Source organism: Acomys minous (genome assembly GCF_964271855.1).
Source record: "Acomys minous genome assembly, chromosome: 1".
In the NCBI taxonomy this organism is placed as follows: Eukaryota; Metazoa; Chordata; class Mammalia; order Rodentia; family Muridae; genus Acomys; species Acomys minous.
The window spans coordinates 51372069-51390296 of NC_140483.1; the positions used below are offsets into that span (position 1 = coordinate 51372069).

Below are 18228 nucleotides of genomic sequence, written 5' to 3' on the forward strand. Positions count from 1 at the left end.
TTTTTTTTCCTAAAGGTCTATGCCTCTCACTCTCTGGTGCTTGTTTTAAAATATTCTCCCACAAAAGAGGCATTAGTTATTGAGACTGTTTCTGTGTCTCTGGCTGCATGAGTTTTCATCTTTTTAATCACCTAGGTCACCATTCTCCTTTCTGTTCATCTTGGGCAGATAGGGATTCCGTGAATACCCAACACTGACTTTTCTAAGAAGGTTCCATTATCTCAAGTCCTGTGACCAGCCGTTCTGAGAATAGCATCAGCATCAGCATTCATCACTAGCCAAGAATTTGTCATTTCTTCTGGTGCTCATCTGGATACATACACACACAGAAACACATACACATGTATATTTATTTATGGGAAGATATATAAAATATAGATATATAAACACATAAACATAAGAACATTTAATGTAAATATATTACAGTGTATATATGTATATAAAGGATGGGGTCTAAGGTATCCAAGACTGGTTTAAAACTATAGTTGAGGCCTACCTTGAACTTAACAGTGTATAAGGTTACTCTTTTGCTCAATAAGGGTGACACTAGATACATTTTAATAATAGTTTTTTTTTTTTCATTCCTGGTTTTGTGCCCATTTATAGCCAACCTATTTCCTCTGTCTACCAAACCTCATATAGAGAGCGACTTGTGACTGACAAAAGCCCTCTCATTCTCCACTCACCTCTTTTCTCCCCTGCCTTCTGCTCCTCCCAGCTCCTATTTTTACTGTAAAAACTGTGTGAGTCTCTACAGTAGATGGAAGGGCTGAGCTTCAATTATTTAGCCTAGTAGGTTTATGGATGTTATGCGTTGTCTTAAATTTTTAATTAATATCCTCAATTTGATTTTTACAGTGTTTTTAATTAAGACATAATTGTAAATCTTTATGGCATACATTGATAATTTACTGCATGCGTGCAATGTGTGGTTATCAGACCAGCATAAGTATTCTAATTTTTCTTCATTGAGAAACTACAAACATCTCTCTTTTAGTTCCTCCTTAAAATACACAATGAGTTATTAATGTTGTCATCTTCATCCTGCAGTGTGTGTGTTCTAGAACATTCAGAACCTATACCTGTTATGTAAGCATACCTTGTTACCCATTATCCAACCCCACCCTGTCCTTAACCTCTAGTGACCACTGCTACACGTGAGAAAAGTAGAACCCCTACATCTTTAGATATTCAAAAGGATATCTATTAAAAGCCATCTCTTAATATAAGCTGTAATTAGGTGCCCTTAGCCTAGAGTTACCTCTGTGAGTCAGACGCCTTTTATTTCTGACTTGTAGAAGCCTCTAATTTTTCCTGCTTTTAATGTCACCCCTTCACTGCTTCAAGCTGCACACCTACCCAAGTGAAGTCTCAGGACTTAATTCAAGTTGATGACTAAAAGAATGTTGTATATAAGTAAGGTTTAATCAGTTTGCAGTACACTAAGATTTGAAAAAAGAAAAAGATTGTTTTTTATATACTTAGAACTTTCAAATTACATATTTTCCAAGATACAGGGCTATCCTTTTGGTTATTTGTTTTGTGTCTTCCTTTCTCCTTTTCTTCATTACAGCATCCCAAGGAGCCAGTCTCTTCTCATGAAAATTTAATGCCAAAGACCATAGTATGTCCGAATGTGTAGTCATGTGTACCTGTACTTAGTATTTAACATAATAGAATTCTGTCACCTATGTCTTCAAAGGATCTGTCATCACCGCTCTGTGCTGTGCTATCCCTGTCAAGAATACAGGTCAGACTCGTTAGGAACCCCCCGTCTGTGCCAGCAGAGTAGTGGTTCCAAGCTAGGCTGGGAGTGGAGCAATGAGCAGTAAATGCCACTGAAATGAACAGTGAACGCCACTGATGAGCTACCTGACCCTTTATCAGTCCCTTCAGTTTTGTAAGCATCCTTTTGTTCACCTACAACATGGCCTTGTAAGGGTTAGGTGAGAATTAGGTGAGATGCTTCTGAAATACACTCAGTATGTATTTACTGTTCAGTGGACACAGATTATTATTGCATCATCCTGCTGCTCATCACCTTCATCCTGGGATTTTGAGCAGTAGATATGAGTGTAGGTACACACCCAGATGTTTGCCCTTGGAAGGAAAGCATCCAAGGTTTTTGTTGTTGTTTCGTGTTAGCATAAGACAAAGTTCCTTGGGACCTTCATGGTAAATAAATGCAAATAAAATTTTCATCTGTGTGAGTATGTGAATACTTACATATGTGTATATGTGTATTTTGTGTGCATATGTGTCTATATCTATATCTAATGTTATAAAGAATTTACATGTTAGCCTAAAATATAGGTCACTGTTTTATTAAGCAATTCTACACTTCATTTTTAGATATTTGACTTAATGGATGCCAAAGCACGTGCTGATTGTATCAAAGAAATAGATCTCCTTAAGGTAAATAATGAACTATGGCTATTTTTAAATATTTTTGAGCGTGTTAATAAAATGACTTATCAAAATGTCACATTTTCAAGTAAAACGATTCTTAAAGCTTACTTGGTGACAGACTGGTTTTAAGGAACACTGCATACGTTAGAGTAGGTGTGTTTTGGAGGATATAATTTTTATTTATGATAAAACAGTTAAATCAGAATATTGGGTAGGGTCTACTTTTTCAAAACGTAAGATACTTGGGCCTAAAACACTGAGAATTTTTTTAGTAGAACATCCTATGTAAGCCAGTTCTACTACTCAAGTAATATAAGTGCATATTAGTGTCATGTCAAGATGTGTCGTGCTGAAAGCCTAAACTAACCCAGATGCTTCATGTTTGTAAACACTTCTTAGGTCATTTTACAGATTTTTGACCAAGTGAATTGAGAGAGTGTGTCAGGAGTTAGTGTTTTGGTTCCTTGGCTACCTGAGAATGTGATAAGGTTCTGGTCACCTGGACAATGTTTTGTTGGTGATGATGTTATTCTACAGAATGGCTTATGCCTTATTTTTTATTTGTTTTCAATCAGGTATGATAGCCCACACTTGTGATCCCAGCACCTGGAAAGCTAAGGCAGGCAGAACTCAGGTTCCAAGACAGCCTAGGCTACAAGCAAGAACTTCTCTTTAAAGAATAGGAAAAACTTGGTGTGTTAGGCATCTGTGTATTTTCCTAAAATGTATCAGTTTTAACCAAAGTATGCCAAAACTATGTTTTTTTCACTCTCTGCATTTGAAGTTACTGTTTTTAACACACACATGTACACACATACACACACACACACACACACATACACACAGACACACACTCACTCACAAACACTCACACAAATTTTAAAAACAGAAATAACATTATAGACAGCATGGAAGAAAACTTCTAAGTACAAAGAAAACAATTGATAAGAATTTCTTTTGTGTTAACTAGTTTAAAGTTTGAACAGAAAAATTGTAAATGTGTACAGATTGCTGCATATTTTTCTACAAGGTGAGGTTTTTGGGGGGGATCTTAGTGAACTCACATAGAGAGGTTTGTTCAGTGTATTTATGTTTATATTCCTTTATGTAAAAACAGTATTTAGATACTGCATAGTGGATGTTAGTTGTGGTTTTCAGCAGTCTAGCCTTGTAGGAACAGCTCTAATTTAAAAGTAGGAGTATAAAGAGATATTTTACAGTTGAATGTTCTCATATGACAGTTCTCGTTTTAAATTATTTATTTTTGTTTTATGTGCACTGGTGTTTTGCCTGCATGTGTGTCTGTGTGAGGGTGCTGACGCCTCTGGAACTGAAGTAACAGACAGTTATGAGCTGCCATGTGGATGCTGGGAATTGAACCCAGGTCCTCTGGAAGAACAGCCAGGGCTCTTAACTGCTGAGCCATCTCTCCAGCCCTTGACAGTTCTCATTTTAAAAAACATAATTCTGAGCATTTAATAATTCTATTCTACCATTCACTTATTGCATTTATTTATATGCCAACTAGTTATAGAAGTACTTAAAAAACCTGAGTGTACTATTATAACTAATAAAAATTTAAAATAAAATTTATTCTTACCTAGTTTTACTTTGAATAATTATGTTTCAAATTTGACTATAAAAATACACTGTCAAGATATTTTTAATTAAAAAATGAGTTGTCATAGCTAAATTAAAATCATTACAAGCTAAAAATACTCTGGAATTTAAAATACAAGTTTTTGATTTCTACTTTTTTTTTCCCTTAGCAACTCAACCACCCAAATGTAATTAAATACTATGCATCGTTCATCGAAGATAATGAGCTGAACATCGTTTTGGAATTAGCAGATGCTGGTGACCTCTCCAGAATGATAAAGGTACATTTGTGCACTCATTTGTTTTTCTGACTAAGTTGCCTGTGAAAATCAACAGCTGTGGTAGCTGTTTTAATGACCTCAGCGTAATATACAGCGTTATGATATGTGCTGAGGACGGAAATGGGTATGAGGTTGGCTTACCCAGCAGAGTTCAGCCTAGTTAGCTTGGGAAATTGCTTAGTGACTTGTTTTCTGAAGCTAGAGCTTTTCAGATGGTTACTCTGAGCAGACTATCCTTGGTCCTTTGCCTTTGGACCCCAGCGGAAGGAGGGAGGAAAGAAATCCAAGTTTCGAGACATGGGCTCGGCTGTTAAAAGTTCTTGCCACGCAGGGAGGAGGACTGAGGTAAGGTCTGCCAAACCCATGTGAAAAGCTGCTGCAACTGGCTGCCAGTTATCCAAGTGCTTGGGGGGGGAGACAGATTGATGCCTGGAACTCACTGGCCAGCCGGAGAGCTGCATAGGTGAGCTCTAGGTTAGTGATAGACCTTGCTTCAAAAAGTTAAGCCAGGGAACGGCTGTGGAAGACATTAGCCTCTGGCTTCTACATATACATGCACGCCCATGCTCACGTGTCTGTGCGTGCACACACACACACACACACACATACACACATACACACTGATGTACAGGCAATAGAAAGAAGCCCATGAGCGCCATGACCTCCTTCTGAGAGGACTCAGCAGAGAAGGATTTGGATCTCAGTCTGACTGAACGGTATTTGCTGTTCTTTTCTAAAAGCATATTAATTGTTTATGTTCAGTTGCGGTAATAGAAGCCACTGATTGAGAGTCAGTTAGAAACTGCTTATCCTTGTACATGCTACTTATCTGCACCACTTTCTCAAAACTATAATTCCATTTCTATTTACCGAGATCTTAGAATTGTGTTTCACGTTCACCCTCAGTCCCTTGACTAGAATGTGGTCTCATCGACGTATTTATCTACGAGACAGGTTGCCATATATAGTCTGTATCCCACTGGCTGTGCCCAGCTAAAGCCTCTCTTACTGTGGAGGACAAACTGTCTCATGTGGGAACAAACCAGACCAACCAAAGGTTACAGCCGAGGAATCACCCACTGTCACCTGTATTTTGGCAGAGGAGTGACAGCATTGCAGAGGGAAATGGGGTCAGGAGTTGGGGATTCAGGGTACCATGGGTGGAGGCTTTTAGCATAGCAAGGATATTCGTGGCCTGGAAATTGGGGTTTTCTCGCAGGTTGCCACAGGTTGCATCTCAAGTTGTGTATATGTGAGTGCTCTGGGTATTTTCAGCTTGTACGTTGAGTCTTTCTTTGGGCTGCTAGATTCTGGTAGGCCACCAATGATGCTAGTTATTAGAAGAACATCTCCAAACATCCTTCAATCCTCAAAGGGATTCTGGGAAGTAAACGTAACACTTTTAAGAGTGTAAATACCACTGCTAGTAAATAGCAAAGCTGATCCTTTTTAAAGGGGCATTTGGCGCTGTAATCCATGCGATTTCCTTTACTGGCTCTTAAAGTTTCTTGTGTAGCAGGGTCCCTTTGAATATCAGGTGCAAGCACTTGACCATCTCCTCAACGAAGGCGTTCTGGCAGCTTACGTTTCATTACTTGACTTTGTGGTCAAGGTGCTCAGTGGTTAAGGACTCTTCCTGAGCGGGGCTTCAGGACTGGCGGTAACTTGTGTCACTCAGATCTCCTCTAGTTCCCAGACCTGTAAGTGGAGCACAGTGGGCTAGAGGTTTCCAGTTACAGCAGCACTGAAGTAAAGTAGGCTGGGGGAGCAGGTCAGTGATGGTGTGCTTGCCTCGATTGTCAGTTCCCAGCACAGGGGAAAAAAAGTTAAGGTAATGTCGTTACCTCATGGGAGCTGCCTGAGCACTACAGGTAAAATGAATCACTTCCCGCCAGTTATCTGATTTTCTGTTTTAGGGACTTCCCACCGCTCACTTAGGCCACCAACTGCCAAAGTATTTCTTTGCAAGTTAAAGCGTAATAAAACTTTATAGTCACAGCCTTAAAAAGAAATCAGGATGTGTTCTGTGTCCACCTCTAGTGGACCACCTAGTCTCCTCCAGGTCTTTGAACATATGAAAGAAGGCCATCTTAAAATAAATAAATAAAACCTGCAACTTATATAAAACTATTTGATCTTTTAGGTGTGAGTGGTTTTTTGTTTTTTTTTTTTTAATTACTTACTTGGTGGTGTGGTGGGAAAGAGGGTAAATCTTTGTCCATAAGATAGGTTTAGAACAGCAGAATTTGCTGTGGAATGGGTAGTTCTGACAGGTGTTTGCAGATGTGTATGATGCAGCAGACTGTTTAGAGGAGATCAATCAATTCCTCATTAGTTGAGAGCATGGCGACTTAATGTATTTAGGTTTCTCTCCTCGCTTATGTGTGTGTATGTGTGTGTGTGTGTGTGTGTGTGTGTGTGTGTGTGTGTGTGTGTGTTAGTGTGTAGGCTTTTGGACGATGCTTGCTTTCTTGTAGGTTCTGACAGTGTTTGTTTAGTCTAGGTATGACACCTCCTGGGTGAGGGTTCCTAGGTCCTTCAGATCTCTAGATCGAAAACAGGAAAGGTGTATTATCTAACCCGTGGATCTCCGGCATACCAGCTGCAGCAAATGTTGAATGGCTGAAAGTATTCCACAGTGGATCACTTTGGATCCTGGGTATAGCTTTTTGTGCTGCATGTTGGTTTTAGCATGTTATCTCAGACTTGACTATGTTGTGTTCAGAGGAGTAACGTACCACATTTGCAGGATCTGACTTTAAGGTCTTTTCTGCTTCCCTTTGAAGTAGAATTTTATTATAGATCAACACAGTTCAATAGTGCACGGAGTTGTTCCCCCTGCCCCATATGATTCAAGCTTGGTGTTCGTCTCCTGTCTTACATACGAAGGGCCTGCTGGCCTTAGATTTTCTTTCTCTAGTTTTAGTTTAACTTACCTAATGAATTTATTTAATTGGAAGATAGACGTATGACAGTATGTTTGTGCACTTTCTCAGGCACATGGCTTTGTTAGGGAAGCAGAAGCTCTAGTGTGAAGCCTGGTGTGGAGTGCCGCAGCTCCACTCTGTGCTTTTCCATTTGTGCTGCGTACGTTCATGCCGTATTGCCGAGTGATAGCGTGTGCACACGTTAGGTCACAGGCTGCCGGCTTACTCACCCAAATAGCTCATTTCATTGTCAAGCTCTTTTTCCAAGCCAAAACCAACTCCTTCCCCCCCCCACTTGTTTATTAACACGTGTCAGGTATATGTGTGCACCACAAGATACAGTTCTTAAACCAATAGTCTTAGAAAACTATGTAATTTCTCTTGCAATAGTGTGTATAAAGGAGACACGAGTTTCACCAGGACAGCTGATATGAGACTGGAAACTTTTGATGGTAATTCAAGGCCTCTGAGCAGTGGTGCTGTGTGACCTTGACTTATCTACTCTTTATTGATTGATCCACAGCTGCCACATCTGTAAATCGGTTTACCATACCCATCTCATAATGTTGTTATTATGAGAGTGGACTGATACATGCACACATACACATACTGTACATATTGTGTGTCTACATGTTCTGTCTGTGTGTCCTGTGTGCCCCCAGCACTTAGCAATGCAGCCCCACAGTGATTATTTTCTTGGTATTTTCATTTGCCCGAGACTTGACACTTTCTTGAGATGGACTCCTTCCTTCACCGGGCTGCCCTCTGTTAGGGAGGTGCCTGGGTGGTAGCAGGAACTCCACATCACACATTACTTTGGCTGCACTTCTCTTTTCGCAGGGCTGATATGCAGTGTAGGTGGCGGATCCCTACTTCTATCCTCCCCCCCCCCCCCAACCCCCGTCTCATCCAGGCTTGCTGTGCTAGCTAGGCCTGTGCTGGAGTGTGAGGAGAGCCTCCTAATGCGGTAGTTGCAGAAGCGGGTACAGGTAGACAGTCCTGCAGTTCTGAAGTTGCTTTCTAAACACCTGATTTTCTAAGCATTGTAAAAGGATACTGGCATAGGAGCTTCTTTTGTGAAGGAACATGACAGTGGCCTAACGTTTGAGAAAGGAACTCAGTGAAGGCTTTGCATTGTGTGCGCGATGCTATAAATCACCACGCGGCACCACAGTGTGTTTCACTCTCTCAAGTCTTCAGCCTTAATTGGGTTAGAAACGGACGTATAGCTCCTGGTCTTTATTCCAGAGATGAACCTCTGGATAGCGTTGCATCAAAGATTCTTACAAGTAAATAATTAATTGGTTTAGAGCAGACTGACAAATATAATTAAGCAATTTATAGTTGAAATATTCAGTCTTTCTCTAATTAGTGACAAAGGAATACCTGAGGCTGTGGTCAGATGAAATGCTCCCCAGATGAGTTGGAGGATGAAAGGAACTCTGGGATTCTTTCTTTCTTTCTTTTTTTTTTTTCATCATAGATTTCTTCATTAACAGTAATCACAACTCTAAAATTAAATAGTTTTAGAAGAGAGTTTGAGTCCAGTTAAGTCATGCTGTTTTGGATCGAATGGAACTTAGAATGGAACTCTGGTGTACTCCACCGTGTGGTGAGGCCTGGGCGCTTAGTTCACTGTTGTACTGTCATAAAATGTGGTCATTCAGACTCTTGATGTAAGCGAATAAGACTAATCTGCGTATCATTGATATCATTATAGTACATTTTAAATTTTCATAGCTACTTTTGCAAAATATACTTCATTCATTGAAGTGTTCTACGTGCAAATAATTTGTGATGTATACTTGAAAGCCAGTTCGATACAAATAGGAAAATGTAAATGTGTATATTTACATTTTTAACCTGTATTTGTGACCCTGTCTGTACAACAAAGTATGACCTTACATAAAGGGGAAGCTCAGAAGTCTGTCTACGAACTAATATCCTACTACAGCACTATGACTAGGAGTGACAGACATCTTATCTTATAAAACATTTTCAGTAAAGTATGCAACACACATAATTCAAATGACTATCTTTTTTTAGGCTGGAGTATGCCATTATTCCAAGCAATTAACTACGGAAGGCTCTAACACAGTTAAACACTTTGTCTTCTTGGATTCACTTTGTGTTTCTGTTGTCTCCATTTCTGTGTCTTTCTTTTTGCATGTGTGTGTCCTGTACACTCCCTGACTGTCAGGGAATTTAGTGCCTTGTAGTCATATGATTAAAGTCACTACTGTTTACAGGCAGCCATACGCAGTTGTTCACGTCCTGCATTTCCCTGCAACATGGCCTTTTCAAGGCTAGTCCAGGAGAAAAGCCTTTCTGGTTGTGAGTCTCTGGCTTCTTGGCAGGGTCCACCAGGTTATGTGAAGTCAGCCAGGATGACGTCCTCCTTGGCCTAGGCCTAATTCAAAGTCAACTGGCTTGAAAGCTTAATCACTAAGTAATTCTGTCATATAATAAAATATAATCTGAGAATAATATTTCCTTTCTCTGTTTTATTCTTTCATTTAAAATGTGTTTTAAAGTAATAGTTTTATTTATTTAAAGATTTCATGCATGCAAACAATAGTTTTAGCTAGTCCACCTTGTACCACAGCCTTCCAGTTCTTCCCAGGACCCAGCAAACCATCTTCATAACTTCATGTCCTCTTTTATTATTATTTGTATTCAAAGCCCCAATTCCAATTAGTGTTGACCTTGTGTAGCTGGGTGTGGGCCTGTCCACTACAGTATGGACAACCTACCAGCCACAGAATCTTACTAACCAAGCTGACCTTGAACTCACCATCCACCTCCTAAATTCTGGGATTACAGGTACCACCCCACCCAACTTAAGGATAACCATCCTAGCATTCACTTGCTCAACTCACATTCAAGGGAGAGGATTATAATACAATGTCGTGGGAATTGGCAGAAGTGAAAGGTATCTTATAATTCCACTTATCACAAACGAATACATTATCTAAACTATCAGACATGTCTTGAGGTGATTGTTATCTTCGAGGATTAAAAGCTAGAAAAAGTGTTTACATCCTTGGTTGGGTTATTGCTTTATATTAAGACAGGCTTTTCTTTTACTTATCCAAATGTAGCAGTTGGATAAGAAATGAAGTGATTTTGAAATGTCTTTTACAGTTGTGTAGTTAAAGCAGTAAAGTCTTGCTAGTGCTATATCTCTTTGATAGGGCTGAATGATTGTGTATATCAGGATATCAACACTTCCAGTTTCAGCCAGTGATCCCAAATACAGTCTTACAATAATTGCATGCACCTATGCATTAGACCAGATAAATTAGCTTATTGTATACAGCATGCTATACAGGGTTTTTACAGAGCAGTATTACATGTGAAATATCCTCTGTATTTTCTTATAACTGTGTAGTTTGATAGCAGAGTGTTACAGAGCTTGAGGATTTCCTGACACTGAAAGTGTTATGCTATAAAGACTGCTGTGTTGTCTGTGATGTGACTATAAGGTTATATGTAAATTGTGCATCATGTATACTCGGGAAAGTGGAAAGATGCTTTTTCAAGTTAGTTCCTGGTTTCCAACCTTGGGAGGTATCGATAGCCCTGGCTCAGGGCGGCCATTGCAAACTAGCACATTCTAGCAGGAACTCTGGAAGAGCTGGGGGCTACTGATTCTTTTTTCAGTTTCTCAAAATCTTATATTTGTCTTCTCTTGACTTGTCTTACAGCTCTCTTCTGTTTCCTTTATCCACATAAAAATTAAAACATCTTTGTATTTTACTGTACTCCGGTCTAATATTAACAAAGAAACAAATATTTTTCTTTATTTTTGTGATTGTCTGTGTTGGCCAGAAGGTGAACTTTTCACTTTATTTTTTTTTTTATTGAATTATATAACTTATCTATCTAGAGATAATGTTTTCTGTAGCTTTGGTTGGTACCAAACTTGCTATGTATCTGGGAGATGACCTTGAATTCCTGATCCTCCTGGTTTCACTTCCAGCTCCTGGTGTCATTGTTGTGTGCCACCATGCCCGACTTCTACTTTTAAAATCTGACTTTACCTAGAATACTCTGCAGTATGGAAAGCCTCTGAGCTGCTTGGAAGCATTTTTCAACTGCTTCAGTAATAGGGCTCCTCTCCTAAGAGTTGTTCATCTGCAATGCAGGACTTACTCCTTGTGTTCTTAAATTTTTACTGATTTTTCTTTAAAAAAAAAAAATCCTGAATAAAATTTCTTAGTGCTGATATACTTGTGTTTAGATGAAAACCTATAAGCGGATTGGTGTTTTCCTCCCTCCTCTAGGAGCCTTGTCTAGTTAGAGGGTGTCCTCTTCAGCATCCATGGCCCCTGCTACTAAGGGTCTCTGCTATAGTCCACCTCATAGGGGCCTATCCTGACTTAGGTCTCTAGCTTGACATGGAGAAGCCCCACCCACAGTTTCTCTTTTCTCTACACCTACCCTGCTCTCCCAGGGTCTGATCTTCACCCTTATTTCTCTCTGTGTTTCCTCTTCTACCTTACTCCCTCTCTACGACCACAAACTCTGTCTATTCTATTCCCCCTTCTGAGGGACATTTAAGCATCCTCCCTTGAGTTCTCCCTGTTACCTATCTTCTTTGGGTCTGTGCATTATAATACGGTTATGCTGTACCAAATAGCTAATGATAAGAGTACATACCATGTGTGTCTTTCTGGATCTGCGTTACCTCACTCGGGATGATGGTTTTTTCTAGTTCCATCCATTTGCAAATTACATGATTTCCTTATTTTTAATAGTTGAGTAGTATTCCATGTGTAAAGGTATTATATTTTCTTTATCCATTCTTCAGTTGAGAGACATGTAGCTTGTTTCCAGTTTCTGGCTATTACAAATAAAGCTGCTATATGAACATGGCTGAGCAAGCGTCCTTGTGGTATGGTAGCACATCTTTTGGATATACCAGGAGTCTATGGTATATGATGGGTCTTGAGGTAGATCTATTCCCAATTTTCTGAGAACCTGCCAGATTGATTTCCAAAGTGGATTTACAAGTGTGTACACCCACCAGCAATGGAGGCTTGTTCCCCTTTCTCCACATCCTCGCCAGCATGTGCTGTCACTTCAGTTTTTGATCTTAGCCGTCCTGACAGGTGTAAGATGGAATCTCAGAGTCATTTTGACTTGCGTTTCCCTGATGACTAAAGATGTTGAGCATTTCTTTAAGTACTTCTTGGCCATTCAGTATTCCTCTGGTGAGAATTCTCTGTTTAGCTCTGTGCCCATTTTTTAAATTGGGTTATTTTGTTTGCTGGTGTTTAATTTTTTTTAGTTGCAGTTTTTTTTTTAATGCTTGCAGACAGGAGCCTAGCAGAATTGTCCTCTGAGAGTCTCCACACAGCAGCAGTTTGAAACAGATGCTGAGACTCAGAGCCAAACATTGGGCGAAGCATAAGGAGTCTAGTGGAAAAGTGGGAGGAAGGCTAAAAGGACCTAGACATGACAAGAGCTTCACAAAAAGACCAAAAGACTAACCAGGGCCCAGAGGGGCCTGTGGAGTCTGAAGCACCAACCCAGGACCATGCATGGACTGGACATAGGTCCTCTACAGAGATGTAGCGGCTCAGGTTTCCCGTGGGTCCACAAACAAGGGAAGTGGGGGCTGTCTCTGACCTGGACTCTGTTTCCTGCCTTTGCATCACTTCCTCCTGATGAGACTGCCTTTACTGGCCACAGCGGAAGAGAATGAGCTCAGTCTTGATGTGTGACTTGAGGAGCTGGGATGGGTGGGTAGGGGGGCTCCCCTTTTCTGAGGAATAGGGGAACGGTGGTGAGGGTGGGACTGGGAGAAGAAGAGGGAAAGGGCTACAACTGGGATGTAAAATGAACAAAAATTAATTTAAAAATCGATTTTCAAATAAAGACAGCCTATAGGGAAAAGAACATTGTGATTTGGTTGGAAAATATTTTGTTAACTTGAGTGAAATGAGATGCCAGTGGGCTCTGTTCAGTGACCTTCTACTGGCCAGGCCCATTGTGTGTTTTATCTTGGAAGTCTTTTCCTGACCACCAAGAGTAAAAGTCTTTATACATGAAAATGAGTGTAATGCTGAAATTCCAACTGATCAATGTTTTACTCATGAAGTTCTCCCACACCTGTATATAAACAGTAGATGCATATGAATCTGTCAGTTCCTTACTATATGCTCAGAAGAAAGCATTTCCTTAGAAAAAAATAATATATATTTAAAAGGGGCAATGAGCAGCCAGTTACACTCTGAAAAACAATTTGTCTTTTCTGTAGCCGGTCTCTGCATTCATGCCTTTGCAATGATAACTGAAAATACCATTTTACAAAAATGAAGGCATTATAATTACAAAGGTGCTTTAGTCATAGCATCCTTGCTGATGGTAAAGATTTGACATAATTACAAGTTCATGGCAGAGGACTGTACCCACCGTCACCTCACCTAGACCGTGTATGCATTGGAAACCTATTCTGCTCTCCAGGCCTGTTTGTTGCTGTATTACTAACCGGAGCTTTGAAGACTGTGGCAGAGCTGTAAACAGATAATCTTTAGAGGTGGAGTAGACTTTGTTAGATCATGTCTAAATTCTATTTAATGTAGCGAGGAACCTGACATTGTTGAGTGACTTGCTTAGGGTCTCACAGCTAATTATCGTCAAACCTCGCCGCAATCAATTCTGTTGTTAAGACAGGTACATGTTGTTAGCAGTACATTTAAACATTCCAAGGTTTAATATATGCTTTCTTATATTCAATATAAATAATTTCCTATTGTTGTTTAAACACCACAGCACATTTGTAAAACTTACTTTGTGTGCATTCTGCAAGCTGCTACATAATTGCGGGGCCCTTTGTCAGAAAATTGAGACACTTTGAGGTGACACAGTAAGGGGTCCTTAAAGCAAGTGGCTGATATGGAGCCAACATGGCTGCATACTCATGACATTGCCTCTGAGAATCCCAGATGTTTCCCTGCTGTTTTTTTTTTTTTTTAAGTAAAGATTAGCATATATAACCATAGGCTTAACTACTTTTATATGCTATGGATATTAACGCCTGTTAAAAGTCAGGATCATTTTCCCCTCAGTGGTCATGCAGATGTGTTGCCCTAGGTAAATTGACTTCACTCAGTGAGATGCTTATATACTTTGTATAACTCGGTGAGACAATAATGTAATCTCATGTTTGTGCTTAAATCTATAACCTACTTAGTTTTTTGTTACATCTAGTTTTCTACTGAATTAAAATCAGATGTGTATATGAATACTGTTAATGGTGGTAGAATATACATACAGTATTTCAAGGCGAGCCTGCTTTAATAAAACACTAAATCCAAACGAAAATTACATCCAAGTGATTCATTAAACTAAGAGTGGCAACTTTTTCCACATACCTTTACGTACTTTATTTTGGGTTTAAAGACATTCTATTTCATACTATGAACATGGTAAATGTGCCACAACATATAATTTTTCATGTAAATATTTTCATTAATACTAATTTTTAGAAGCTTTCCCTGTGTTAATTGTTCATGTGTGTTTAATTTTAAGTCTTAGGCATTTGCTTTAGATGTTTTATAATACAGAATTAAGTATTACTACGGGGATATCTAGCTTTCAGAGGGGTAGAGTTTTGAAAAGTAATGTTATTCTGCTCAAAGATAAAAATTACCTTTTAAAGAGGTGTATGCATTTGAGTAAGGTGAGTGCTGCTGCTAAAAACCTTCCAGTATTAAAAACAAGTCAGCTTTCCGCTGCTGCTTTTCTCTCGCCCTCTTAGGAGGCAGGCAACAGTGCCACCCTGAGAACAGACAGGTTCTCAGCATTGTAACTGCTGGCTTCCTTACATAGCAAAAGCCCTGCATTTAAGGAATCTTTGACAAGCTCAAGCACTTATGTAGACATTTTAGAAACTGAGAAATACCAGTAGAATAATCAGATTTTATTGCCTGATAGTCAAATTTGTGTTGCTCTTCAGTGACCCTTAGTAAGATACCTAAGCTTTGCCAGGCCATTCTGTGTGGGCTGCATGAGATTGACATCAGTTCATTTTCATTGTTTTTAATTTGTTATAAGATACAGTGTCAGAGGAGGAAAAAAAAACATGGAAACAGTCAGGTCTTTTCTGCCCTAATGTGCATTTTGTGGCCATTGTTTTTTTCAGTATTCCTTTTATATTTTGTCTTTTAATAATAAAATTTAAAATAAACTCATACACAATGACAATTAAAGAAAAAGAGGCCATGAATTTGAAAGAAAGCAAGGAGTGAGGGTATGGGGGCAGTACACAGGAAGGTTTGGAGGGAGGAAAGGGAACGTGAAAATGATATAATTGTTTTTTAGTAAAAACCCTCTTTTGAAAAATGATTTAAAATAATAAACTGCTTCGTTGGCCATGGTGATGGTGAGTGTAGCCTCTGTGTTAAAGCACTGAGTTTTTCTTCCATGTTCTAATGTCTACATAATCCAGTATGTTTTTGAATGAAGAGACCCGGTGCCCATCTTTCTGTTGGCATCAAACAGCCCTCTGATATGTTAATGTGGCATTGGGGGAGCGTAGGCACAAGCTTTATTGGACGCATTCCAAGTCTCAAGGAAAATTATGTGTAAAGAACTGAATTTTCAGCATTGTCCCTTTCCAGTGAAAACTGATGTTGATGCAATCTACCATAAAAGAAAACCTTCCCTTTGAAACCCGATATGAGCATTTTTTTTTTTCCAACACTGAGCAAGACTGTGATGTCCTTTTATTCTTACCCGATCACTTAGAATATAAGGTTACTGATTTAATTGCTTGTGAAGTTGCAAAAATGAATTGATTTTCAACCACGTGTTATATAGGAAAGATTAGCCTTCTTTTGCTGTAGCAAGTGGGCACAGTGGAGGTGGGGGGTCTGTTTGTGGCCGATGGAGGGGCTTCTTTAGTAGTTTCCATATAGCTTTGCATTCACAGCCAGCCCTCAGCTGGCCACAGGTGTGAATCCTAAGGGCTAGCTTTTCACTTTCTCAGATATAATTTCTTCATATTCAGTACCCAAAAATTAATTGGTTGAACTTTTCCAAATGTGGTTTTCAAATACAGTAAAGAGCAGGTTTAAAATTTGACATTTTACTAAGTACTTATACCTCACACAGTTATAATTTTCTGAAAGCTTTGTGAGAAACACTGTTTAAAGGCACTGTTTCTTCATGTTGGTAATTTATAGGTACTATTCAATAAGAAACCTACTGCTCCGCTTTAGATTTTGAAAATGATTTTTATATACGGAACATTCAGGGGGGCCGAGAGCTTGGTTCTTGGTATGCTACTACCGTAGTCTCCCTAACGGATTTAATAGAGGAAGGTGGACAGAACTCTGTAGCTGTGGCCTCTCCCAGGACCACTCCCTCATAGATCGGCTGTTGACACTCTCGGCTATTTGCTTTAGATTTTTTTTTTATGAGAATCTGACTCTCCAGAATGTAGTTTTATTCATTCAAAGGGCAGGTTTGCCTTGTAATGGGCAGTGGATATACTCATGAAAACTTTTATACCTTTATTTAATTTTTAATAAATTATAATATTTCAAGTCACCAGTGTAGCTCAATATTTAAGTGGAATTGTAGAGTGAAGACATCTGCCTGAAGCAGAATGGTTTGGTTTTTTTTGTTTTTTTGTTTTTGTTTTTGTTTTTCATTTCTTTTTTTTTTTTTTTTTTTTTTTTCGGTTTTTCGAGACAGAGTTTCTCTGTGGAGCCTTGGCCATCCTGGACTCACTTTGTAGACCAGGCTGGCCTCGAACTCACAGCGATCCGCCTGCCTCTGCCTCCCGAGTCCTGGGATTAAAGGAGTACGCCACCATGCCCGGCTTGTTTTTCATTTCTTGATGTTGGTTTTTAAGACCAAGTCTTCTGTGCCAGGCTGGCTTCACACTCCCTGTGTAGCTGAGGATGGCCAGGTGCTTCTGATCTCTGGCACCCACTTCCCGAGTCCTGGGCTTGCACTTCTGATGCTCCTGCCTCTGTCTCACATGTGCTGGGATGACAGGGCACAGCGGCGTGCTCAGGTTTTGTGGTGATGGAGAAGGAGCCCAGGGCTTCATACTGCTAGATACACACCTCATCAGCCGAGCCATACACCCAGGAAGAACTGTCTTTAGTGAGTCCACTTACTTTAATACTTCTTTCTTTTTTTTTTAAACCATAGCTTTTCTTGGAATGGAATTGGAAATAAATCATTTTATATAGATGTATTTTTAAAAAAAAATAATTGGATATTATAGAGATTTAGTGTCCTATAGGTTCTGTTAACCTTAAGAATAAATAGGAAGAAATGCAAGCTAATATGTCAAGTGAAATTTCTGGAGTTGTTTCAGTGTAGGAAATCGTGCTTTAAAAAAAATAGTAACGGGGAGATAAAAGTTGATATTTTTCTGACTTACTGATCCTGAGTGCTAGAATTCAACTTTAAGGAACATGAACTTTTGTAATCACTATCTTGTAATATTTTAAACAGCATTTTAAGAAACAGAAGAGGCTAATTCCTGAGAGAACTGTTTGGAAATACTTCGTTCAGCTCTGCAGTGCGCTGGAACACATGCATTCTCGGAGAGTCATGCATAGAGGTAAGAAAAGCACTACGAAGAAGCTATAGCATCATCTTAAATAACACAAACCATCAAGCAGTGTCAGATAGCTTCCATTCAATCCACAGCACTGTTCTTTTCTGATAACTTATGTCCAAATTATAATTTATTAGGACTATAAGCCTTAAGGTACAGCCCTACTTGATTATAAATAAGAATGAAAATTGTGTTTGCCTGATTTCTCTATATTTTCTGGTTCTGTTGGTAAAGAAAGTTAAGCTGTCAGAAAGCATTGTATGTACATATGGAAGATGGATTGTTGTTTCTCTTTCAAATGAAAAGTGTACTGTGGCCACACAGACACTGACTATACAGACAGACGCTGTGGCTACACAGACACTGACTATACAGACACACGCTGTGGCTACACAGACACTGACTATACAGACAGACGCTGTGG

General features: G+C 39.4%; 1 protein-coding gene across 4 annotated transcripts in view; it reads left to right on the forward strand.

The window, feature by feature from the left end:
* NEK7 (NIMA related kinase 7) overlaps nucleotides 1–18228 on the forward strand; it is a 128434-nt gene that overhangs the window by 77936 nt on the left and 32270 nt on the right. For all 4 annotated transcript variants that reach the window (XM_084799308.1, XM_084799306.1, XM_084799305.1 and 1 more), the window contains 3 exons: nucleotides 2353–2415; nucleotides 4179–4289; nucleotides 17699–17807. In XM_084799308.1, coding sequence (XP_084655434.1) covers nucleotides 2353–2415; nucleotides 4179–4289; nucleotides 17699–17807 — 283 coding nt within the window. The remainder of the gene's footprint in view (nucleotides 1–2352; nucleotides 2416–4178; nucleotides 4290–17698; nucleotides 17808–18228) is intronic.